The sequence below is a fragment of the Balaenoptera borealis genome (genome assembly GCF_965194805.1).
Source record: "Balaenoptera borealis genome assembly, chromosome: 18".
Taxonomy (NCBI): domain Eukaryota; kingdom Metazoa; phylum Chordata; class Mammalia; order Artiodactyla; family Balaenopteridae; genus Balaenoptera; species Balaenoptera borealis.
Window position 1 is genome coordinate 76,142,880 of NC_138877.1, and position 27,656 is coordinate 76,170,535.

Consider the following 27,656-nt stretch of genomic DNA (forward strand, 5'->3'; position numbering starts at 1 on the left):
GCAGAACTGGGTGATTTGCCCTTGGCCACAAAACCAGTGAGCAGAAACCCGGCCCAGAGCCAGCCTTCCCGGAGGCCAAGCCAACTTCCCCCCATCTCTCCCGTTTTCCACCACCTCTAACCCACACCTCCCCATCCTTTGTGTTCCTGTGTTGCAGCTCCCTGTGTTCTAACGTTCCATTTTCCATTTTGTAATAGTTTCACCACACTTCTTACCTTAATTAATGCAAAATAGTGGACAATACAGAAGTACAAATTTACAGACTTCTTCTGTGTAAGAAACCCCATTTAGGTTTCTTGTTTTTATCTAAATATTTCCTTTTCTTTTGAGTGTGCATTGCTTGTAGGATAGAAAGTTTTCTTATTTAATATGAGACTCCATGAACAGTTCAGCAGTGAATATTATTGCATTTCCCAAACACAGGGTATTTTTGATCAAATGAATTGGAAAAGTGTGGGGACAATCTTTAACTGGTTTCTTGGAGGCAATAAGCTAAATGTACCCCCAAATTTTATAGGGTATGGATTATAGTACAAAGTATTTTACAATATAGTTTGCAGTCAAATTTAAATCAAACAATTTATGTAATGTGTCAGATGATTATATTTGCGAAAAACATAATGAAAATCAAATTAAGTTGTATTAGCCCTTTATGGTTTATTATGCCTGAATATGTAACTATGCCAATAGATTGGTTTTTACAATTTTTGCTCTTTCCTCCGTAGAGTTTGTGCTAAAATATTATAAACACTTTAAAATATTAACAAAAATACAGTCTCAATTTTTAAATAGCCAAAGCACTTGAAAAGATTAATTAGAAAAGGGATACAGTAGCCATGAACATCTTAAGAAATAGTTTTTCCTATAATTAAAACTGAAAATTTTAAAAAGTTACAATTTTACAATATATACCTATATCAAATCATCACGTTGTACATCTTAAAATTACACAGTGTTCTATGCCAATTATATCTTAATAAAGCTGGAAAAAAAATAAATTCAAATAATGGAGCTCAAATTATTTTTTTAAAAAGCATTATTCATTTTGTAATTAATTAATTAATTTATTTATTTTTGGCTGTGTTGGGTCTTCGTTTCTGTGCGAGGGCTTTCTCTAGTTGCGGCGAGCGGGGGCCACTCTTCATCGCGGTGCGCGGGCCTCTCACTATCGCGGCCTCTCTTGTTGCGGAGCACAGGCTCCAGACGCGCAGGCTCAGTAATTGTGGCTCACGGGCCCAGCTGCTCCACGGCATGTGGGATCTTCCCAGACCAGGGCTCGAACCGGTGTCCCCTGCATTGGCAGGCAGATTCTCAACCACTGCGCCACCAGGGAAGCCCTGGAGCTCAAATTTTAAACAAGATTTTGAGAGCTTGTATTCTTCTGTGTTTGACATTCTATATTTTATTCTATTCCAAGGGTCTGCAAACTAGGTAGGCCCCATGCGACAAATCCGGCCCACTCTCTGTTTTGATGGCCTGTAAGCTAGTGCTTACATTTTTAAATGGTGGAAGATATCAAAAGAAGAAGAGGGACTTTCCTATCGGTCCAGTGGGAAAGACTCCACGCTTCCACTGCAGGGGGCACTGGTTCGCTCCCTGGTTGGGGAACTAAGATCCCACATGCCATGCAGTGTGGCCAAAAAATAAAATAAAATAAAGTTTATTAAAAAAAAAAAAGAATATTTTGTGACCTGTGAAAATTATGTGAAATTCAAATTTCAGTGTCCAAAATGAAAGTTTGATAAGAACACAAAACAAGAAATCACAATAGCACAATAGTAAAGCAAGAAGACACTGATCGGGGATTAACCAAGATGGCGGAGTAGGAGGACGTGCTCTCTCTCCCTCTTGCGAGAGCACCAGAATCACAACTGGCTGCTGGGCAATCATTGACAGGAAGACCCTGGACTTCACCAAGGAGGATACCCCACGTCCAAGGACAGAGGAGAAGCCACAGTGAGACGGTAGGAGGGGCGCAATCAGAGTAAAATCTAATCCCATAACTGCTGGGTGGGTGACTCACAGACTGGCAAACACTTATACCACAGAAGTCCACCCACTGGAGTGAAGGTTCTGAGCCCCACGTCAGGCTTCCCAAACTGGGGGTCCGGCAACAGGAGGAGGAATTCCTAGAGAATCAGACTTTGAAGCCTAGTGGGAATTGATTGCAGGACTTCGACAGGACTGGGGGAAACAGAGACCCCACTCTTGGAAGGCACACACAAAGTAGTGTGCGCATCGGGACCCAGGGGAAGGAGCAGTGACCCTGGGGGAGACTGAACCAGACCTACCTGCTGGTGTTGGGGGGTCTCCTGCAGAGGCGGGGGGTGGCTCTCTTTCACTGTGGGGACAAGGACTCTGGCAGCAGAGGTTCTGGGAAGTGCTCCTTGGCGTGAGCCCTCCCAGAGTCTGCCATTAACCCCACCAAAGAGCCCAGGTAGGCTCCAGTGTTGGGTTGCCTCAGGCAAAACAACCAACAGGGAGGGAACCCAGCCCCACCCATCAACAGTCAAGTGGATTAAAGTTTTACTGAGCTCTGACCGCCACAGCAACAGTCAGCTCTACCCACCACCAGAGCCTCCCATCAAGCCTCTTAGATAGCCTCAACCGCCAGAGGGCAGACAGCAGAAGCAAGAAAAACTACAATCCTGCAGCCTGTGGACCAAAAACCACAGTTACAGAAAGATAGACAAGATGAAAAGGCAGAGGGCTATGTACCAGATGAAGGAACAAGAAAAAACCCCAGAAAAACAACTAAATGAAGTGGAGATAGGCAACCTTTCAGAAAAAGAATTCAGAATAATGATAGTGAAGATGATCCAGGACCTCGGAATAAGAATGGAGGCAAAGATTGAGAAGATGCAAGAAATGATTAACAAAGACCTAGAAGAATTAAAGAACAAACAAACAGAGATGAACAATACAATAACTGAAATGAAAACTACACTAGAAGGAATCAATAGCAGAATAACTGAGGCAGAAGAACGGATAAGTGACCTGGAAGACAGAATGGTGGAATTCACTGCTGCGGAACAGACTAAAGAAAAAAGGATGAAAAGAAATGAAGACAGCCTAAGAGACCTCTGGGACAACATTAAACGCAACAACATTCGCATTATAGGGGTCCCAGAAGGTGAAGAGAGAGCGAAAGGACCAGAGAAAATATTTGAAGAGATTATAGTCGAAAACTTCCCTAACATGGTAAAGGCAATAGCCACCCAAGTCCAGGAAGCGCAGAGAGTCCCATACAGGATAAACCCAAGGAGAAACACGCCGAGACACATAGTAATCAAAGTGGCAAAAATTAAAGACAAAGAAAAATTATTGAAAGCAGCAAGGGAAAAACGACAAATAACATACAAGGGAACTCCCATAAGGTTAACAGCTGATTTCTCAGCAGAAACTCTGCAAGCCAGAAGGGAGTGGCATGATATATTTAAAGTGATGAAAGGGAAGAACCTACAACCAAGATTACTCTACCCGGCAAGGATCTCATTTAGATTTGATGGAGAAATCAAAAGCTTTACAGACAAGCAAAAGCTAAGAGAATTCAGCACCACCAAACCAGCTCTACAACAAATGCTAAAGGAACTTCTCTAAGTGGGAAACACAAGAGAAGAAAAGGACCTACAAAAACAAACCCAAAACAATTAAGAAAATGGTCATAGGAACATACATATCGATAATTACCTTAAACGTGAATGGATTAAATGCCCCAACCAAAAGATATAGACTGGCTGAATGGATACAAAAACAAGACCCATATATATGCTGTCTACAAGAGACCCACTTTAGACCTAGGGACACATACAGACTGAAAGTGAGGGGATGGAAAAAGATATTCCATGCAAATGGAAATCAAAAGAAAGCTGGAGTAGCTATACTCATATCAGATAAAATAGACTTTAAAATAAAGAATGTTACAAGAGACAAGGAAGGACACTACATAATGATCCAGGGATCAATCCAAGAAGAAGATATAACAATTATAAATATATATGCACCCAACATAGGAGCACCTCAATACTAAGGCAACTGGTAACAGCTATAAAAGAGGAAATTGACAGTAACACAATCATAGTGGGGGACTTTAACACCTCACTTACACCAATGGACAGATCATCCAAAATGAAAATAAATAAGGAAACAGAAGCTTTAAATGACACAATAGACCAGATAGATTTAATTGATATATATAGGACATTCCATCCAAAAACAGCAGATTACACGTTCTTCTCAAGTGCGCATGGAACATTATCCAGCATAGATCACATCTTGGGTCACAAATCAAGCCTCAGTAAATTTAAGAAAATTGAAATCATATCAAGCATCTTTTCTGACCACAACGCTATGAGATTAGAAATGAATTACAGGGAAAAAAACGTAAAAAAGACAAACACATGGAGGCTAAACAATACGTTACTAAATAACCAAGAGATCACTGAAGATATCAAAGAGGAAATAAAAAAATACCTAGAGACAAATGACAATGAAAACACGACAACCCAAAACCTATGGGATGCAGCAAAAGCAGTTCTAAGAGGGAAGTTTATAGCTATACAAGCCTACCTAAAGAAACAACAAAAATCTCAAGTAAACAATCTAACCTTACACCTAAAGAAACTAGAGAAAGAACAACAAACAAAACCCAAAGTTAGCAGAAAGAAAGAAATCATAAAGATCAGAGCAGAAATAAATGAAATAGAAACAAAGAAAACAATAGCAAAGATCAATAAAACTAAAAGTTGGTTCTTTGAGAAGATAAACAAAATTGATAAGCCATTAGCCAGACTCATCAAGAAAAAGAGGGCGAGGACTCAAATCAATAAAATCAGAAATGAAAAAGGAGAAGTTACAACAGACACCGCAGAAATACAAAGCATCCTAAGAGACTACTACTGGCAACTTTATGCCAATAAAATGGACAACCTGGAAGAAATGGACAAATTTCTAGAAAGGTATAACCTTCCAAGACTGAACCAGGAAGAAACAGAAAATATGAACAGACCAATCACAAGTAATGAAATTGAAACTGTGATTAAAAATCTTCCAACAAACAAAAGTCCAGGACCAGATGGCTTCACAGGTGAAATCTATCAAACATTTAGAGAATAGCTAACACCTATCCTTCTCAAAGTGTTCCAAAAAATTGCAGAGGAAGGAACACTCCCAAACTCATTCTATGAGGCCACCATCACCCTGATAGGAAAACCAGACGAAGACACTACAAAAAAAGAAAATTACAGACCAATATCACTGATGAATATAGATGCAAAAATCCTCAACAAAATACTAGCAAACAGAATCCAACAACACATTAAAAGGATCATACACCACGATCAAGTGGGATTTATCCCAGGGATGCAAGGATTCTTCAATATACGCAAATCAATCAATGTGTGACACACCATATTAACAAATTGAAGAATAAAAACCATATGATCATCTCAATAGATGCAGAAAAAGCTTTTGACAAAATTCAACACCCATTTCTGATAAAAACTCTCCAGAAAGTGGGCATAGAGGGAACCTACCTCAACATAATAAAGGCCATATATGACAAACCCACAGCAAACATCATTCTCAATGGTGAAAAACTGAAAGCATTTCCTCTAAGATCAGGAACGAGACAAGGATGTCCACTCTCACCACTATTATTCAACATAGTTCTGGAAGTCCTAGCCACGGCAATCAGAGAAGAAAAAGAAATAAAAGGAATACAAATTGGAAAAGAAGTAAAACTGTCACTGTTTGCGGATGACATGATACTATACATAGAGAATCCTAAAACTGCCACCAGAAAACTGCTAGAGCTAATTAATGAATATGGTAACGTTGCAGGATACAAAATTAATGCACAGAAATCTCTTGCATTCCTATACACTAATGATGAAAAATCTGAAAGAGAAATTATGGAAACACTCCCATTTTCCATTGCAACAAAAAGAATAAAATACCTAGGAATAAACCTACGTAGGGAGACAAAAGACCTGTATGCAGAAAACTATAAGACACTGATGAAAGAAATTAAAGATGATACCAACAGATGGAGAGATATACCATGTTCTTGGATTGGAAGGATCAACATTGTGAAAATGAGTATACTACCCAAAGCAATCTACAGATTCAATGCAATCCCTATCAAATTACCAATGACATTTTTTACGGAGCCAGAACAAATCATCTTAAAATTTGTATGGAGACGCAAAAGACCCCGAATAGGCAAAGCAGTCTTGAGGCAAAAAAATGGAGCTGGAGGAATCAGACTCCCTGACTTTAGACTATACTACAAAGCTACAGTAATCAAGACAATATGGTACTGGCACCAAAACAGAAACATAGATCAATGGAACAAGATAGAAAGCCCAGAGATTAACCCACGCACCTATGGTCAACTAATCTATGACAAAGGAGGCAAAGATATACAATGGAGAAAAGACAGTCTCTTCAATAAGTGGTGCTGGGAAAACTGGACAGCTACATGTAAAAGAATGAAATTAGAATACTCCCTAACACCATACACAAAAATAAACTCAAAATGGATTAGAGACCTAAATATAAGACTGGACACTATAAAACTCTTAGAGGAAAACACAGGAAGAACACTCTTTGACATAAATCACAGCAAGATCTTTTTTGATCCACCTCCTAGAGTAATGGAAATAAAAACAAAAATAAACAAATGGGACCTAATGAAACTTCAAAGCTTTTGCACAGCAAAGGAAACCATAAACAAGACGAAAAGACAACCCTCAGAATGGGAGAAAATATTTGCAAACGAATCAACGGACAAAGGATTAATCTCCAAAATATATAAACAGCTCATTCAACTCAATATTAAAGAAACAAACACCCCAATCCAAAAATGGGCAGAAGACCTAAATAGACATTTCTCCAAAGAAGACATACAGACGGCCATGAAGCACATGAAAAGCTGCTCAACATCACTAATTATTAGAGAAATGCAAATCAAAACTACAATGAGGTATCACCTCACTCCTGTTAGAATGGGCATCATCAGAAAATCTACAAACAACAAATGCTGGAGAGGGTGTGGAGAAAAGGGAACCCTCTTGCACTGTTGGTGGGAATGTAAATTGATACAGCCACTATGGAGAACAGTATGGAGGTTCCTTAAAAAACTAAAAATAGAATTACCATATGACCCTGCAATCCCACTACTGGGCATATACCCAGAGAAAACCGTAACTCAAAAAGACACATGCACCCGAATGTTCATTGCAGCACTATTTACAATAGCCAGGTCATGGAAGCAACCTAAATGCCCATCAACAGACGAATGGATAAAGAAGATGTGGTACATATATACAATGGAATATTACTCAGCCATAAAAAGGAACGAAATTGAGTCATTTGTTGAGAAGTGGATGCATCTAGAGACTGTCATACAGAGTGAAGTAAGTCAGAAAGAGAAAAACAAATATCGTATATTAATGCATGTATGTGGAACCTAGAAAAATGGTACAGATGAGCCAGTTTGCAGGGCAGAAGTTGAGACACAGATGTAGAGAATGGACATATGGACACCAAGGGGGGAAAACTTCGGTGGGATGGGGATGGTGGTGTGCTGAATTGGGCGATTGGGATTGACATGTATACACTGATGTGTATAAAATTGATGCCTAATAAGAATCTGCAGTATAAAAAAACAAACAAACAAAACAACTAATACTAAACTTTCATTGGGTTATTTGCATGGAAATATGTTAATATAAATGTTTCAGACATTACATGAAATTTCTAAAAATCTAAAAAAAAAAAAAAATATCATGATCTTCAACTTCAAGTCACTGCAATTTAACAAATGCTGCAGTGCTTACTACATGCAAGGCACTGTGCTAGCTGGTTAACTTCCCTCCTCCCCCACTCTCAGTGTTGTCAGACATGTGTCAGACATGGTCCTTTTAAAAATCCATTGTTGCTTTTCACTTGCCTCTCAGAGAGTATTAAAGATATGAATCGTGAAAAAAAAAAAAAAAAGAAGACACTGATTTTCTGAGACAAACCTCTTGTACAAAATAAATTGAGAGATAATAAATCTCTATATAAAAATGATTGTACACACACACACTTATATGCCCACAAACACATATTTACCTTTCATTTTAAACAAATCACTAGGAAAATAAGGGTTGAAGGAAAAGTTCCTTGCTCCTCTACAAGGTAGGCAAATCAACATAGGGTAAAAATAATACCCCAAGTCACCTAATCTATTTTGGAATAGTAAAACCAAAAGAGATGAAGAATCAGTTTTATCTTGGGGAAGTTGTTTCTGATTTTAAAATGTAAGCACAATACACATGATGATAAAATGGACTTCTCAACTCAGAATAAATGAACTTTTATGAGTGTACATAACTCTAAAGTAATGAGAATGAAGTAATTCAAATAAAGGGAAGGTTGGTGTGTGAGATGTCTCCAAAATTTTTCATAATATTTGGTTTTCCCTTCACTTAGGACTTCTTTTAAACAAGGTGAAAACTTAAGGTTTTCTGGCCTGTTTTGGACAAGTTGTTACGAATTTTAGCATCTCATTTTTAAATCTCTATTCTTGAACTCCAAATGTTCCCCTCGATTACAGTGTACAGTAATAAACAACTGCTACTCTCTGCTTGTTCCCACCCACTTGTACAAGTAAGTCTGTAGTATTTCAGGACCTCTGATTTGGTTTTCAAGAGGCTTTTTCTTGTCACTGGCTCTCCTCCATTTCTGCTGACCCAGGCTTCCAAGAGTGTGAGGGATAATGGGATACACTCTCCGAAGAGTTTGATGCCTCTCTTTTTATTTGTTTTGCTCATCACTGTATTAAAAACATAAAATTCTAACTGAGTAAATTTGAAGATCGAATTGGCTTTATTCAGTGATTTATGAATCGGGCAGCATCCCATTGAGCAAGTAGAAAGGAGCTCTGCGGAGCTGTAAAAAATGCAAGAACTTTACAGGCAGGAGGGGGCAGAAAAGGGAAGTTTCTAGCTAAGAGTGGATTGTTTCAGGCAGGGTCACCTTCCTTTTGGGGGAAGGTGGGGGGTCACCCCTCTAGTGCTGACCAGGTAATTCCAGATCTATTGGTGAAAGGTCCCATTCCTGAGAGAGGCTGAAACTGCAATTAGGTTAGCTATTAAGTCTTGGTTTGCTGACGTGGGACTTAGCACAAGTGACTCCATTTGGGGTTTGTTGTTTCTTTACTAACAACTGTATCTCATTCCTAGCTCTTAACCCCAGTACCTAGATACTTGCTGGTGAATGGATGACCAGACCAGTGAATTCAGAATTTCAGAGAAGTTCTTTATAATGAGAGACAGGCAGAGAAATGGCAGTTCTACCACCCAGTAAGTTTTGAACTCTTGCAGGTCTGATGCCCAAATCAAGCGTGGGAACGTGAACAGTGAGACTGAGTGAAAACACAGCAGTTCTTTGTGTTTCTGTTAGAGAAACACTGGTGGGAGACAGAGGACAAAGGAAGGAGACACAGGACTGGAGTGACCTCAGCTGGGGGCGGGGTTTCACAGTGTTGGGTGCTGCAGAGAGGTAGTCAGCAGGAGCAGGGGCTGTGTACATCATCAGAGGCATTTTTAATTTTATTTTATTGTTTTTATTGACGTATAGTTGATTTACAATCTTGTGCCAATCTGCTGTATGGCAAAGTGACTCAGTTATACACATATAGACATTCTTTTTTTATATTCTTTTCCATTACAGTTTATCACAGGATATTGACTCTAGTTCCCTGTGCTGTAGAGTAGGACCTTGTTGTTTATCCCTCCTATATATAATAGTTTACATCTGCTAATGCCACACTCCCAGCCCTTCCCTCTCCCACCCCCCTCCTCCTTGGCAACCACAAGTCTGTTCTCTATGTCTGTGAGTCTGTTGCTGTTTCATAGATAGGTTCATTTGTGCCATACTTTAGATTCCACATGTAAGTGGTATCACATGGTATTTGTCTTTCTCTTTCTGACTTACTTCACTTAATAATCTCTAGTTGCATCCATGTTGCTGCAGTCATCAAAGGCATTTTAGAAGAGGCTCTACTTGCCATAGCTTCTGGCAGCGTTGCTTCCTACAGTGGAAAGAAGAATGTTATTGATGGGAATTCCCAAAGTTAGGCTAAAGTGGGGGTGAAGTAACTTTTCTAGGTGAAGAGGTGATCTTTTTTTTTTTTTTGATTTGTATGTGTGTGTTTTATTATATATTAGTCTCTTAAATCAAATAGAAGACAAAAAGTGGAGCTACAAACCAAAGTTACAACAGTACTAGCTTTTCTCGTCGCCCGTCTGTCTACTTTTACCAGAGGTCTTTATTTCTTCATAAGGCTTTGAGCTACTGTCCAGGGTCCTTGACTCCAACCTGAAGAACTCCCTGTGGCAGGCGGGTCTGGTGGTTAAGAACTCTCTCAACTCTTGATTAACTGGGAATGTCTTGATTTCTCCCTCATTTTCGAAGGAAAGTTTTGCTAGATATAGGATTCTTGGTTGACGGTTTCTTTCCTTCAACACTTCAAGTACATTGAGTCATGCCATCTGGCCTCCGAGGCTCCTGATGAGAAATCTGCTCAATGACCTTCCCAGCAAACCTTTTCTCAGCTTCATAGACTTTCATAATGTACCGTATCATGTCTTATGCAACAGAACATTTTGTATAGTATCGTGAAGTCAGTTAAGTTGTAACGTTATTTTGAGACCAGAATTTAAGGAAAAGGAATTGAACATTTCAAGTGTAGACATTATGAGGTCTTTAAAATTATTACACATTTTCAAACTAGAAATAAAAAGGCCACTGAAGTATCCTGCAGATTTTTATTTATAACAAAGTGAATACCAATATCTAATAACACACGTAAAGAAAAATTTCTTTGGGATCCTTTTTCCTAAGTGTAAAGGGGCCTTGAACTCAAAAAGTGAGAAAACCACTGTGGTGTATCCCCAGCGGTGATGGGTCCATTTCTTGCTCTGACCTCAGAGTGCACCATTGTGATGTACTTCACAAAGCCCTATGAAAGAGAAAGGTGGGCCCAGGTTTTTGGTCCTTAGAGCCCAGGAAGCTGCTTGTGGTGACCTGACGGCCTTGGACCTACAGTTAGCTTGTGTTTTCCTTGTTTCTGCCATTTTGTTGATTTTCGTTTCTCCTTTCTCTACTCTTTTTTATTTGTGTCATTGTTCTTTCTACAGTTAGCATAGTGAGTATTGTTGGTATAGTTAATACTTGATTAGCATAGTTAGTGTAGTTAGTACTCGTTAGCGCTGTTGGTACAGTTAGCGTAGTTAGCGCTGTTAGTAGAGACAGCACACTTAGCCCTGTTAGTACAGTTAGCATTGTTAGTTAGCGTAGTTAGCGTTGCTCGGTAGTGCTGTCAGTCAGTGTAGTTAGCAGATCACCAGGATGCAGGGCCTCACAGCCAGATCTGCTGGCAAGAAGGCTCATATTGATGACTTCCAGATCCTCCACACCATTGGTGAAGGCACCTTCGGTAAAGTGAAGTTGGCCCGGCACATTCTGACCGGGACACAGGTGGCTGTGAAGGTCATAAAGAAAAGGCGTCAGAGCTTCTCAAGTGTCCAGGCACTTTTCCGGGAAGTGTGCAGCCTGAAGGCTCTGAATCACCCCAATATTGTAAAACTGCTGGGGGTGATTGACACAGAGGAGACATTTTTCGTGGTGATGGAGTACCTCAGTGGCGGGGACATGTACCGCTATTTGAAGACCCATGGCCGTATGACAGAGGCGGAGGCCCGAGGCCCGTTCCAGCAGCTGGTCTCCGCCCTGCAGCACTGCCACCGGAGGGGCATCGTGCACCGGGACCTGAAGCCACCGAGCCTCCTCTTTGATTCCAAGATGAATATCAAACTTACAGACTTTGGCCTCAGCAACAAGTGTGAGGATATTTTCCCACTGAACACGATCTGCGGCACACCCCCTTATGCTGCCCCGGAACTCTTCCTGGGGCAGAGCTCCAGCGGCCCTGCGGTGGACGTGTGGAGCTTGGGAGTAGTGCTCTACACCATGGTAACTGGGTCCCGGCCCTTTGTGGGAAAAGACTCCCAGGAGCTGCGGAAGCAAATCCTACAAGGGCAATACCCCATCCCACCTTATCTGTCTTTGGAGATAAGGGATCTGTTACAAAAAATGATTGCCCTCAACCCCAGTGACAGAGGCACCTTACCTGACCTCATGAGGCATCCATGGGTCAACATGGGCCAGAAGGAGCCACTCCAGCCACCCTGTGGAGAGGACCTGGAGGTGACAATGGTGAGGACTCCGGGCTTGACTTGCGACCAGATCCAGGACACTGGGACAGGCAGTGTGAGCTCCAAGAAACCCAAGGTGGAGGTCTCCATCATAACTCTGAAGCCCTTCTCTTGCGGGGACCTCTGTGGCAGTGAACTTGAGCCTCCTCCAAGCCCTGTGGTGTCCTCCCTGCAAACCAGGTGGCTCTACCAGAGAAAAAATGTGCAGCTGCAGGAAGACCAGCAGGCGGGGCAGAAGACCGGTGAGTCTGCCTGTCCCCCACCCAGCCTGGAGGCGAGGACTGCCACCCCCAGCCCAGCCCCCCAGTGTGGCACTGGGACATCCACCTCCAGCAGCAGCAGCAGGATTGGAGCCCCAGAGGGAAGCAGCTGCCCCCTGGGTGTGTCCAACACTGGAGGGTCCTCCCACACTGGGCAGCCTGAGAGTGTGTCCTCATCCACTGTCTCTGGCCAGAGCCAGAAAAAGCAAGGGGTGGCTGGGAGAATCTGGACCTTTATTTTGAAACATCTTTGTTGCAAGCTGCCCAGCCTGAGGCGTCATAATAAAGTGAGCCCATGTGAACCCCATGGATGACCGAGGCAGGAAGGTCAGGCCGCCGTGCTCCCTGGGGCCCGGTGCAGGGGAAGAGGAGTGTGTTCTCTGCACGGCCTTCAGAAGCATCGTATCCAAGACCCTGGCCAGCTCAGAGGATGGTCCGGAGCAGCCCGGGCGACCGAAAGCGAGGCCACCGTGGCTGCAGGTCTGCCCCTCAACCCCCACCTGGGTGAAACTTGAGAGACTTGGACTGTCATTCCTGGGGCACATCTCCCCTCCCCCGCTCTTCTGTCTTCCGTGTTGGTGGGGGAGGGGGATAGTACTTGTTCCAAGAACTCCTTGGTTCTTCCAATTCTAGTGAATAAACTTGATGCTCCAGAAAAAAAAAAAAAAACAAAACACAAAACAAAATGAAAGCTCTAACATTTCAAATTGTCAGTGATAAAATAAAAATGAAAAAATATATAAATAGAAAAAATATATATAAATACATAATTTAACAGTTTTAATAATTCATTCATTTATTTACTAATAATTGTTTTCTGAGCACATAGAGCTTGTATTAGATCCCAGAGATATAGAAATATCAAAGTATTTTGTCTCATGGAGCTTCAAATCTAGTGTGGGATATGGTCAATAAGTAAATATGTGTGTGCTTAAGACATTGGATCATAATCATCACGGTGAGAAAATTAGAACAGAGTAAGGTGATGAAGTATTGGGGGATGGGGACTTTTAAACAGCGATTCGATGAAAAAGCTGTAGAGGAACAGCCATCTCAAGATGCCCAAGGGAGAAAGCGTTCCAGGCAGCTGGACCAGCAGGTAAAGTCAGTGGGAGCTGGGCATTACGTGAGGGACGGTGAGGAGGCCTGTGTGGCTGGAGGGGAGTGAGCCAGAGGCCAGTGGAAATAATGGGTTGGAGGGACGATGGGGTCCAGAAGACGTGGCACTTGGAAGATGTGAGGGAGATTAGAGACACTCTCTGGTCTCACAATACAATTCCCAGTGTCCTTAAGACAAAAGCTTACAGGATGCCAATAGCATGTTCTCTGTCCTAAAATAATTGCGTGTGTGTTATATATTAGTTTGGGATAACCTTTACCTTAGCACAGGAGTACAAAATTTCCTATTCAAAGAAGAGAAACTCCTGGGATAAACAAGAATATAAAAAAGAATGTATAACTGAGTCACTTTGCTGTACAGCAGAAATTAACACAACATTGTAAACCAACTATACTTCAATTAAAAAAAGAAGAGAAACTCTCTGCAATTCAAAAGCACCAAATACCCACTCACATAATTTTTCTATTTTCCCTATCATGTTTGATGCCAGCATTTTTATAGTTAAATGGAATATTTTGTGGCAAGGTGTTTGCAGACTATGTAAATATTTTATTCCTCATCAACGATTCTCCCAAACTTTGACCTTTCCAATACTCCAGTATTTCCAATAGTTTTAGCATCCCCTGGTGACTCTCATCTGAATTATTACTCTAATGAATGCTAAATTCTAACCTTATCATTCCTGCTACATGTACTAGTTGGTATTCTGTCGTAAGGAAGAGCTTTCTTCTCCCCTGTAGTCAGGGATTCATTTCTTTACTGATATCAGTATGAACCCATGGGTTCTCAGCTGCAACTTGACAGTCTAAAAACATCACTCGACCAAGTGATCAAAGTTACCTTCATCACCACCAGGATCAAGGCACATCAGGAGTCTTCTGATACGGCACCATGGGAAGAACACAGTATCCCCTCTGTGGTTGCCTGCCAAAAATCTCATTGGAAGGACCTATGAGAGAAGGTCTTAAAGAAGAAGACAGAAGAACTGTTTCAAGTGGAAGAAGGCTAAAGAGAAAGGAAAAGCAAATGCCCCGGGTAACCCCTCATTCTGTCCTGAGCCAGGGGGTGATAGCGATCAAGGGGGGGAAAAGCAAATGCCCCGGGTAACCCCTCATTCTGTCCTGAGCCAGGGGGTGATAGCGATCAAGGAGGGGGAAAGCAAATGCCCCGGGTAACCCCTCATTCTGTCCTGAGCCAGGGGGTGATAGCGATCAAGGGGGGAAAAAGCAAATGCCCCGGGTAACCCCTCATTCTGTCCTGAGCCAGGGGGTGATAGCGATCAAGGGGGGGAAAAGCAAATGCCCCGGGTAACCCCTCATTCTGTCCTGAGCCAGGGGGTGATAGCGATCAAGGGGGGGAAAAGCAAATGCCCCGGGTAACCCCTCATTCTGTCTTGAGCCAGGGGGTGATAGCGATCAAGGATGTCATTGGAAAAATTAATGAAACTTGGGTGTGGACTGGGCTTTATATAATGGAATTTAGCGATGCCAGACTTTCTGATCTTGATAACACTTATGCAAAAGAATATCCTTATTTTCACGATGTACATACTAAAAAGAAAGAAAGGGAGGGAGGGAGGGGGGAGGGAGGAAGGGGGGAGGCGGAGAGAGGGGGAAGGGGGAGAGAGGGAGGGACTGATGGAAAGGGGAGAGAAGGGAGAAAAAGTCTCCCACAATTGTCATCCATCTAGAAAGAGTGAAGGCAGGAAACTTAAGTATGCATAGAGTGATTTTGTAATTTCATGTATATACTCTTAAAAATGAATGTCAGAAAATTTAGTTAAAAATAATTATCACAAAAAACATAATCCTTTGCCTCAATTTTTAGTAATTAGTTTAAGTTCAGCGTTTGCTTAATTTTCAATTTGTTTCAGTAAATTGTTTTTAGGGCCTAATATGTCCCAGGCACCGTTGGGCACGTAAAGGGGAATAAGATGTGATCTGTGATTAGGGAAGTTCCCGACCCCCAGGAAGGTCTCTACAGGAAATAACACCTGGTCGTTCAGCAGCACAGACCAGTGGGGGTTGAAATTTCAACGAATGAACCCAACTAAAATATTCAGCACCGAGTTTCAGTTTCAGACTCTCTTTGAAAGAGCCTCATTACTCCTGAAAGAATAGAAAATATTCTCCCCCAGTGCCCCCTCTCCCTGGGCATCATGTTGCTCACCTATTTATTTTTGCTGGTATTGATAATATGTGACTCAATCATATTCACTGTCATCTGCCGCCCAGATGTTTGACATAGATAAGATCCTCTCTGAAACGTCTCTGCATTGGCAAAAAAGAGTAACTTGATTATCTCCCACCTCTTAGTATTGAAATCAGCAAGGACGCCCTGTAGTTCCGTGTCTTGATTGATTCTTTAACCAATGAAGCTTGGGTAAATATGCAAAACGTTATTCTGGTTGGAGACTAAAGGAAAGGAATCATTAGCAAAGTCTACTTAAGACTATTGCCTCAAGCAACTTCTTTTCAAACTCTGAATAACTGAAACAAAATGAAATGCACTAAGAAGATAATCTGAAATCTTTAGGACCTTATAACGACATTTTCCTTAGGTAAGGGAAAATCTGAACTATCTAACTTGACCTGTTCAAATAAAGAAGTATCTTCATATGGTTATAGAAAATATAATGTGGTTCACTCTGGATGGTAAGGTGAGCAGTACAACTTACGTGGAGGGAATATGCTACCACTTTGACCTACTTTTTAATTTTCTTTTTACTATATTACAGCAGTCTTTTGGAAAACCTGTGCAGACTTGCTAAGGCATAGGAAAGCAGTATATAGATACACACACACACACACACTCACACACACACACACACACACACACACACACACATATACACACATACACACACACACAAGGCAAAACCCCACATTTTAATATATAAAGCTATTAATGTGATGTTCCTTTTTATGTAAAGTTATGAATTTGGATATTATATGAACCATATTAACTGTATTCACATTGCAGTACAGACTCCTATTCAGGAAGAAGAATCAGGTGAAACTTTCATTTGTTTGGCCTGAGTTTAGTGACAGGTTATTGGGAGGAGGCATACGGGAAATCTTGCCTGATAAATTTTACGGAGCTCATTAAAGAATGCAGAGCAAGGGTGACAACTGATATGACTACATTTTTAAGAATGAAAGCGCATCTATCATTGTATTCAGTCTGGGACGTGCCAAGAGTCTAGCGGTGGGCTCAGAGGTGCTTGAGGGAGAGCCCTTTGAAGCTAAAAGGTGTGTGAGAGTCGTATTTAATATATTCCATCCATTAATGTCTACAGATTATGCTTTTTGTTGGAAAACAGTTTTTGGAAAGAGGAAAACCAACCAGAAGCCTTTATTAAAGCTCAGCCTTTATTAAAAAGACCTTAGTGTGAGAACAGCTCTCAAATGAGTTTCTGTGGAGAGCAAGGAGATTAAAGATTTAACAGATAGTTTGGGGAAGATCAGTCAAAGTTCATTCAGGAGTTCTCCGTTCAGACCCTGAAGGCAGGGCCACTTCTGTTGTGTTAGGACACAGCCAGGCATGTCTAGGGCAGCCAGCATAGAGGCGTGCCTGCTTTAGCAGCCTGGGATTGGATATTTTGGGTTTGGCAAGGGGGGTGGGGAGGAGTACTTGTGGCTAGGGTCTTGCCTGTCAAGGGTCAGTCGAACCTTTTTGGACCATGAGAGTTTCTCACAAAGTATCTAATATGATTTGTCTTAAAAAATAATTCCAATTTGCTATGTGATCCTGCCGGCTGTATCTAACGTAAACTTTTCTGGGTCTGTTTTTCTGAATAAGATAGAAATGAAAGTTTGGATCTGCCCTCTATGTTAACAGTATATATAATGTTAAATTTGTTCGTTTTCACTTACAGGCTGGAGCTAATGTCCTTCTCCAGGACGTCAATGGAAATATCCCACTGGACTATGCCACGGAAGGGACAGAATCGAGCTCCATCCTATTGACCTACCTGGATGAAAATGGTAGGCAGATGCCTTGAAAAACCATAGAAAGATAGAAGAAGAGATAGGGTGGTAGAATTTAAGTGTATATATTTTAGGCGTGCTTACATGATTTCAGACGGACGTCGTTTCCCTCGATGGTGTGAAATGAGGTCTCGTTCCGTGCAGCGTTTCATAGTTGGTTTAGTCAATGCAGTTTTGCAAGCTGGCAGAAATCTGGAGACCAACCATGCAGGGACATTTTAACAGGCATCCAAAGTCCATAATTAGCCGGACTGGGTTTGTAATTATTATCTGTTCTCCTCTGGGAGGGGAAGGGAAGTGAACCAGCACAACTGAATTTTGAGTTAATGAGCGTGAGGTCACGTGAAGTGTATTCTCCTAGGAGGATCCTGCCTCCGGAGAATCCCACGCAGGTGAGTGAGGGCTGAAGTCAAGGGCAGTTTGCACAGCATCCCAACATCCACTCTTGGGGACACATGGAAACTCATCCCTCGTCGGAAGAAAGCCCCACGGTCATGGTGCCGGCTGAAACGATGAGGCTGGGCCCCCAAATGTATTCGCTGACAAAGGACGTTTAATTGCACCGCCTGAGTGTATAATTTCATGAGTAAGTTCAGCCTTGGCGAAGCGTGAGGCGTTTGGAGCCCTGAGCCCCACATGGTGTTAAACTAAAGGAGTATGCCCCGTCGTTTATTTTTTTTTTCTTTCAGCTCTTTAGGTATAAAGAACACCAAAGAAATTCCAATCCCTTCAAGTATGATCTTTTGTCCGAGAAAAAGTTCAGCATATTTAATAGGCACATCATGCCTGAGACCCTATTGTTCTTGCCTCTAACAAAAGCCTGCACATCTGCCTCTTCGCTCTCTGTGCTCTGGACCCCCTCCAGATCACTTGTCTCAAAAGGTTTATTCTCAGGAGGGCTTAGAACAATAATAATTAGTGCTTAGCAGCCCTGGGTTCTTAAAAAAAACTTGTCTCATTAATTCTGAAAGCAAGGTAAGCGAAGTTATCTTCATTGGAGAAACTGTGAGCTGCGCTGTGGTTCTGAGGGTCACCAGGTCATGGCCCCGGGTGACAGGCCGTGGGGTAGAGTCACTCCCTGGTCCCCCCTCCTGCAGAAGGGACGTTGCGCTTTCTCGCATCTTGTCAGCTGTGACTTGTTCCACTGCTGGGAAGTTTATCACTTGGATCTTTGCAAAAGTTAACTTGGAGCGCACGATTCTGAATCTGAGTTTAGAACATGGCTGTCTTATTTATCTGTGCCAGTTCTGTGGGATCGTTTCCTGTTCTCATTGTTCTGAATTTGTAATAGCTACAGTCATGTATCTTTCCCTTTGGAAACTAAAATTAAGTATCTTTCTTTGCAAAAGAATGAACTTTACTTCTTCACCTTTCCAACTCATGGGAGGATTTTGTTTGCTAAGAACATTGAGTGTTTGCAAGGGCAGTATTACTATTCCATATAAAGAAAAATAAGTGTATTCCTTTAAGAGGCTGATTTAAAAATGATTAAGGAAAAAAATGAGAAGGAGATACTGACTCTGAATGGTTAGGAGAAAATCTGTCACGACGATGGCTGTCACAATCCGTTTGTGAGATCCATGTTTGCCGGAACAAATGTGCTTTAATATCTCTTACATTTTGAATTCTGTTTTCCATTTGTCCCTGCTGTTGCACTGGTCTTTGCCTTTCATCTGTCTGCCCATCCTTCACCCCATTCACAGTCTGGTTCCATTTGTGCCCACATCCTTCCTCCTTATCTGGATCAGCTGCCATAGTTCCAGTAAATACTGTCTAATTCAATTTATTCTCTGCATCCTCCCCCGTCCCGTTGGTGCGCTTTTAGAGTTATCGGTTGTGACAGCATGGGCTGATACTGTTAGAAATTTCTAATGTTCCAAGATGGGATTTTCATTATTTGGTGCACTGCGTTCTACCTAGGCGGTGGCAAACCTTGAGTTCTCACTCCGCATCATCCAGCTTCAAATCGGAGTACTTATCACGCTGTCACATGAGGACACATGTGGAAGAAGACAGGCCAGGTAGCGAGCACGTTGATTACATGGAAAATCGCTGGTCACAGGTTCTAACTGTACGGTCACCACCGGCATACACTGTACCCCAGGAAAGATGCTCACCATGGAAAAAAACATATAGGTCTATGTTTCCAAGTCCCTGAAGAGTGAAACAAAACCTTTTTACTTTGCCCTTCATATATCATCACCCATGGCCCTTTCTCCTTTCTTTCAAATCCATCCTTTTAGAAAAAGCAGCTCATATTTATTCTTCTGAGTTCCTAATTTCCTCTACTGAGCCCACTGAAGTTCTGCTTCCTCCCCTACCGATCTGGACACGTCCCTACGGTGATTGCCACTGCCCTCGGTTCTCTATCCAGCTGTCACTTTTCTGCTCTCCTGCCTTTCCTCATCTCCCTGTGACATTCAGTGACCTTGATCACACTCTCCTATGAAAAGGCTCTGATCTTCCCATAGTTTTTCTCCCTTCTTTTAGTTTCCTTTGGATGCACCACTTATGTATCCAGAAGCCAAAATGTTGGTTGTTCCCAAGGCTTTGTCTTTGAGCATCTTCTCTCTACACACTGTCCCTGGTCATCTTCCCCTCTTCCTAGTGTCCTTAGCACCTACCTGACCCCAGGGTTACTCTTGCAGCTTAGATATCTTTCAAGACCTTCTGCATTGTACCTGCAATTTCATTACATGTCTTGTGTCTTTGACTTGTATGTCAGACAAGTTGAAATAACGTGTCCAGTATGGACCTTCATGTTGTGCTTTCATACTCTCTCTGTATTCTCTTTACCTTTACACCCAGAAATCTGAGTATCTGAACATCACTTTTCTTCTCCTGAATCCCTCACGTCGAATTGTCACCAAATCTTACAGAGTCTCTTTCCTTGACGTCTTTCTAATAAGTCTACGTATCTCACCAGCCACGCTATTACTGCCTTAGTTAAAACCCCAGTCTTTCTATTTTGGAACAGCCTTGGAAACTGGTCTTCTTAACTCCGGACTTAGCCCTCCCTCTGCATTTTTCAGAGACTCCCAGATTCATCAGTCTGCAAATGTTTCTCCTGCTTAACAAAGTTCATTCAGAATTCTGTTCCTGCACCAACCCCTTCAGAATCATCCCATTATTGGGGTGACAGTGATCCCGATTTGCCTGGGACAGTCCCACATTAAGCCTGTGGTCAGAGTTGGGGGAAAGGATTTGGTAGAGGTTACAACACCGTTTTGGCTTAAACTGGTTTATTTCTCTTTGCTAGAACAACTTTCATTATGTGCCTGCTTAACTTTTTTGCTTCCGCCAAGTCTTGGATCTCTTTGGAGGCTTACCATAGTGACAGAAATTGAGATTAGATGCAATTCTCGGAGCTTAGGGAACCCCAGGGTACAACCATGGGATGGGTCATGTCATGGCATAATGATAAAATTATCTGTGGTAGCAGCACAGAATACCCCCAATACAGGATGGATAATGGAGAAAAGGAAAAGCTGAATTGTTACAAAACAATATTAAACAATTAAATTAAAACAATAAGGAAGGTTAAGATAAGGTTCAAATTGACTTGAGATGTTAATGTAGTTTCGGTTCTTCACAAGCATTTATTGATATAATCAAATGTAATCAGGCAGTAGTAATTAGTATCACATGTAATAACTTGTGCATTTCAGGTAAATGATTTGTTTCTTATGTCCTAAATTAAACAAAAAATTACGAAATTCCTTTCAAAATAATAAATCTAAGCAGGGCATGTATTAATTTTTTCAAGAAACAGTATGAAAATAAAACTGAACTTCTTTTCAAAAAGAGAGGATTGGCCCGTTATCCACTACAAAATAATAGATTTCTTATGGGCTATAGTCATCTTGTTTGGTTTTTTTCCAGAAGCATCTTAAGAAATTTAACCAAGAAGTGAGGGAATTTCCATTCTATTGTCTTACCAAATATAGATCTGTGGGGTTTTTTTCCCTGAACATGTCGGAAAAATCTAAAAATCACATCTTAATTGGTATCATATTTGATTCAAAATAAAGTTTTAAAATAATGGAGTACGATGTCATAATATTCCCCTCATATCTTCACAACAGTCACCAGAAATAGATTGTTTCCACATAATATGTTGTAATGTGCATGAGTCTGAAATGAGTGACAGCTAATCTCTGTTTCAATTTGTGTCTTTCATCTTTGAGCCCTATTCTTTTTTTAATCACTCAGTTTTAATTACATGTTTAAATAATTCCCTAAAAGATGCATACCACTTCAGTAAACATGCAATATTATAAAAGTTAAAATAATATAGCCTTAGAGTAGGGCAACCATTAGGTTTTTCTGCTACTTCAGCATGCAAAATTGAACACTGACATCTGAGAAATAGTGTTTTCCAGATATTACTCACATGTCAAATTCCATAATCCTAAACATAGGAATGGAGTGACAGTTTTAGCTGGTTGTTTAGAAACCTCCAATGTGCCTGTTAGGGAAATCTGTTAGTTCTTCTGAAATGGCTTCTGATGATTAGGAAGCTGAGGTGTGGCTTCTCGTGTTTCTCATTCATGTTTCTCCTAAAATGGGTTTGCTTTGAACTGAGTGTTTGAAACAAGCTACACTATTCAAATATTGCATTTGGCTTTATTTTGTTTGGTTTCTCCCTGCCTCCTTATCGTAAAGAAAAACGCTCCTAAATGCGTGGCAGGTGATCCATGTACCAGAAGGCTGACTGATGATGAAATGACACGTCCCTTTCATTGAGTGCTTCCTGCAAGCTAAACACTGTTTTATATGCTGTATGTGTTTTGACTCATTCTCCTGACAACTGGTGAAATAAACTGTCAGCCCCTTTTGCAGATGAAGAAACTGAGGCAGAGGATAAGCTACCTGCCCCCACTGGCGCAAATAGTAAGTGCAAGACACAGCACTAGAACTCCAGACCATCTCTGCTCTGGAGTTCATCCAGGCTCGGAGAACAAGGGATGCAGGGAGGCAGGCGTGACATGACAGCCGATGGGCACCATGCTGGGCTGTGCCACGCAGACAGGTCTTATACACGTTACCCATAGCTTTGTCCCTTTGGGATATGTATTATCATCTGAGTGACGGAGGACACAGACAGTCAGGCTAAGTAACTTTCCCAGAGGCACCCTGGGGAGGTCGGCCACAGACCTGGCACAGCCAGGAGGATCAGTCCAGCCTTTTCGCTCAAGCCCACTGCTCTCTCTCCATGTTTGTGGCAAGGACTCAATCAGACAAGAGATAAAAATTGCTCAGAAGTGCGGCTGGCTCATAGCAAACACTGGCGGAGGTACAGATGTCATCTCAGCAGCAGCAGCAGAATCATCTTCATCAGCAGCATGAATATCACTATGACTGTTATCATTACTTTCACTTGGAATGAGGTGGATTATTTCCCCTTAGTAAACACCTATTATGCCCAGGAACCAACGTTAGGAACAGGGGATGCAGAAATGCAGAGATACACGCTACCGTGGAGATTACACCACCATGAAAGCTCAGGTTAAAATATATACTGGATAGAGGTATAAACAGGTGAGCTGAACTGAGTCTTCTCTGCATAAATCACCCACCTCATTGAAGCCAGGCTATCAGTCCTCACTCAATTTTAGTTTATTTCTCCTTATTAACATTAATAGTCATGAAACGATCATTTGGAGCATCCTTTAAAAAATATTTTGAAGGAAAGTTGCAAAAATAGTACAGAGAGGTCCCAGATACCCTTCATCCAGATTCCCCTAACATTAAAAATGTACACAGCCGTGGTGTATTCATCCAAACTAAGAAGTTAACATTGGTACAATACTATTAAGTAAACTACAGCCTTTATTCAGAATTTTCCAGTTTTCCCGCTAAATCCTTTTTCTATTCCAGGACACTGCATTGCTTTTAGGAGAAACTATTTTAATGAGGAAAATCATAGGGAAAAAAAAGTATGTCTTTACAACTCATTTCAATTCAATGCAGGTACTTTACAATACTTTGGGCAGTCTCTGCTGATGATTTATACTAAAACAGAAATCCACTGAAAGCCTGCCATGGCTAAGGCATCCTATCACATTTTGGGATATAATAAGAGGAAAATTATTCAAGACTCTAGATGGAAATAAGACTGCATGCCAAGAGAAACAATTATGGATGCTTTGAGTGAGAATTCAAATTGGAAGAGGCGCTTCAAAGAGGAACACGTTGAAAAATATAAGATAAAATTAAATTTTTACCCCCTGCAGCTGAGAAGCAGTGTACATTCTGTTTGAAAAAGGCTCTTTCCCCCCCTAGGAGTGGATCTGACATCACTGCGGCAGATGAAGCTTCAGAGACCAATGAGTATGCTAACAGACGTCAAACACTTCTTGTCATGTGGAGGAAACGTTAATGAGAAAAATAATGATGGCGTAACACTGGTAAGTTACCACGCTTCACTAGGAGACACTGCTTAAGTTGAGAACATACGTTGATTTCTAAAACATAGAATTATACACAGTTAACTTCTAAATAATGTTTTTTATTTTTCTGATTATAAAAGTAATACATATTTATTGCAGAAATTTTGCAAAACAAACATGCAAAGAGGAAAATGCAGATCACTTATACCACCACCCAACGTTTATCTGTTGATATATTCTCTCTAAGCCTTCCTTCTATGCATGTTTTTCCTACAAATTTAGAGTAATTTTTATCCATTATTTTGTCAATGTGATTTTTGAGATGGAACTTACAGGAGAATGTTTTCATTTTAATTTTAAGCAAAAGAAACTGAGTTACTCTGATGAATGAATTTCTAAATTCAAGCAAACTCCTGTCATTACTTTTTTTTTTGCTATCAGGCACAGCTGCAGAAAATTAAACACACAACAATTAAATTTGGATTAATTTTAATGTAAACACAATGTCTAATCATCAAAATAAGAACGTTTGGTCCTACTGACCCATAAAAATTACCTGGGCTGGGCATGCTGGGGTTAAAATTAATGATTGTGGAAATAAATAAATGTATTAAGTTTCAGGAAAGTAAACTAGGGCAGCAGAAGGGATTATGAGCTCTGAAGCATGGGGTACATAGAAGTGGTTGGAACCAATTTTAGAAAGTGGTCCAGTTTCTACCATGGGGAAAATATGGTGTGAGGTTGAGCACGGTAGATGAGGAAAGCAACGTAACCAAATGGATATGAGTTGTGTGACACCTGATAGCTTTATAGACTTATTAAATGCAAAATAAGTGCCTTGAGACTTCTCGATAGAATTGTCTTCCTAGATACTGATGTTGGCCTTTGGGATGTAAATTTCAGAAGACTATCAAAAATGGAACTCTAAGCTGTAGGAAAAGAAAACAAAGCATGTTTAGAGTTTATTGAAAAATAACACATTCAAATGGAAAAACATTCCAACCAGTTTATTGAGGAACTATTTACTGACCGTGACCTGTGAACAAAATCATAGTGAACAAAACCACAGAAGTCCTTTTGTCATGGGCTCACATTTCATTGGGGGAAGACAGGTAATATACAATATAAATGAGCTAAATATATAGCATATTGCTAATAATAAATGCAAATGAGAAATAGTAAAACAAGACGGGGCATGCTGGGTAAACAGTTGACATTTTGCATAGGTAGACAGGTAAGGTCTCACTCTCAAGAAGAGTTCCGAGTGATGGCCTGAAAGAAGTCTGCGCACACTGTAGGCGTGAAGGAGGAGCATTCCAGGCTAAACAGTGTAAGTGCAAAGGCCCTGAGGCAGGGCCAGGTGTGGTGTGATTGATAAACAGCACGGAGGCTAGTGTGGATAAGCAGAGGGGTAACCAGGACCAGATCACACAGCATCTTGTGGGCCTATGCGAGGACTGTGGCAGTTACGCTGTGTGAGATGGGAATAGACTGAAGAGTTCTGAAGAGAGGATCCTACTCCTATTCTAAAAGGATCCCTCATTCTGACTGCTGTGATAAGGATGGACTGTCAAAGCATGAGGGTGAAGCTGAGAGTTCAGTTAGGAGGCTTTTGCTTTAATCTAACGAGCGATGATGCGACTCAGACCAAGATGGTAGATGCTGGAGTGATGAGAAGTGGCTCATTTCAGTCTACATTGAAAGAAGGTCCATTGGGATTTCCTGGCCGGAATGTGATGAGAGAGGAAGAAAAGACTTCAGAATGACTTCCATGTTTCTAGTTTGAACAACTGGAATGATGGAGTTGACACCGAATGAGATAGAGAAGGCTCAGGACCCGGCTCAGAGCAGGGAAGATCAGGATGGATTCTGGAAATGTGAAGTTAAAAGTGCCTCTTAGCCAACGTCATGGACATGCCGAGTCTGTGGTTGGATATTGGAGTCTGGAATTCGGGCGATGCCCGGACTGGAGAAACAGTTTGGGGGTCTTTGGCATGTACATGCTATTGAGGCCCTTGACCCTGGATGAAGTCACTGATTTGATACAGAAGGAAAGAGGATTGGGGACTGAGCCACGGAGCACAGGAAAAGAGGAAGATCCAGAAATGAGATGGGAAGAGGGACTCCCAAGGTGGGAGGAAAACCGAGAGTATGAGACGTCCCGGGAGGCCAGTAGAGAAAGCGTGAGGAGGAGGAGGGATGATTAACTGTCAAATAAACACTGCTGAGAGGTCACGTAGACGAGACGGAGACTCAGCTGCCAGACTTGGGAACTTGGAGTCCTCGGGCTTCTCATCGGGACAGCTTTGGTGGAACAGTGAGGTCAAAATCCAGACGAGAGTGGGCTATTTAATTAACAGCTCATTTAAGGCAGGAGCTACGTTAATTAACACATCTAACGCATAGTAAAAACCCAGTGGAGTCTGTGTTTCTCTGTTTGGAAGACGATATGACAACTTCATGTTGTTTTTTTTGAAATCACAGCTAAAGAAAAACAGCACATGGGCTTCAATCCCTGCTCAATAAAAGGACCTACATACCTCAGAAGATAAGCTATTAAAAGAATCAATACACAGCAATAAATTGCTATCATTTTCAACCATCTGCAATTTTGACATTCCTGGTCACTTTTTTTATTGAACAGAGAACACAAGTGTGGCATATAATTATTCTGTAATAACTAAATCTTGTTTTATTATTGATGTTGTGATCATCTTTGAGCTTTATACGAAGAAAGTAACAGTGAACAGGAGGCTAGCAAGTCCTTCCCTGAGGATCACAGCATTTGGCAGATGGCAGATTCTTTGATTCTTTTGGTCGATTACGTTAATAGCTGCCGCTCCTGGAGCTGTCTTTCTGTAAAGGGCATGTGGATGGTGTGTTCCTGACTATTGTTGCTGATAATGATAAGAAGACAGTCTTGGCCGCAGGCGGATTTCCACATCCTGAGTTGGAATGTCAGTTGTGGTTCAAAATTAGGCATAATGCCCCACGCTGTTACATTGTATGTGCAAAAGAGATGAAACTGTCAACAGAATACTCAAGGAGGATCAACTCCTAGTAAGATGGTTTTTATGTTGCTTTTTCTTCCTTTTTTAGAACATGCAATAAAATAACCAAATATAAGGTAACTCTTTTTAAAAATTTTTATTAAAAATTTTTTTGGAGTATAGTTGATTTACAATGTTGTATTAGTTTCAGGTGTACAGAACAGTGATTCAGTTATCCATATATATATTATTTTTCAGATTCTTTTCTGCTATAGGTTATTGCAAGATATTGAGTATACTTCCCTGTGCTACATGGGAGAACTTTGTTGTTTGTCTGTTTTGTATAGAGTAGTGTGTATATGTTAATCCCAAACTCCTAATTTATCCCTCCCAACACCAAGATAGCTCTTTTAAAAAGATCTCTTAGTTTGTGTTAATATTCTTCTTAAAAGAAAATAAAAGCTTCAGAAAAGGATACAGTTCCCCTCAGAAAAGCCACATTACAGAGCATATGAAAAGGAGTTCCTGAGTTCAGGTACATAAATACTCTTTGAAAACACTGATAATAGTATATATGTTATCAAGAAGCTGGTTCTTTCCTGTTTTGTCACAGAATTTGATATATCACATCTGGCCTTG

The 27,656-nt window shown here is 41.2% G+C and overlaps 1 protein-coding gene across 1 annotated transcript in view; it reads left to right on the top strand.

Annotated features, from left to right (window-relative positions):
- The window catches only part of MYO16 (myosin XVI), a 505,456-nt gene that overhangs the window by 161,062 nt on the left and 316,738 nt on the right, over positions 1-27,656 (top strand). The window contains exons 5-6 of the mRNA XM_082366214.1: positions 17,524-17,632; positions 23,921-24,045. Coding sequence (XP_082222340.1) covers positions 17,524-17,632; positions 23,921-24,045 — 234 coding nt within the window. The remainder of the gene's footprint in view (positions 1-17,523; positions 17,633-23,920; positions 24,046-27,656) is intronic.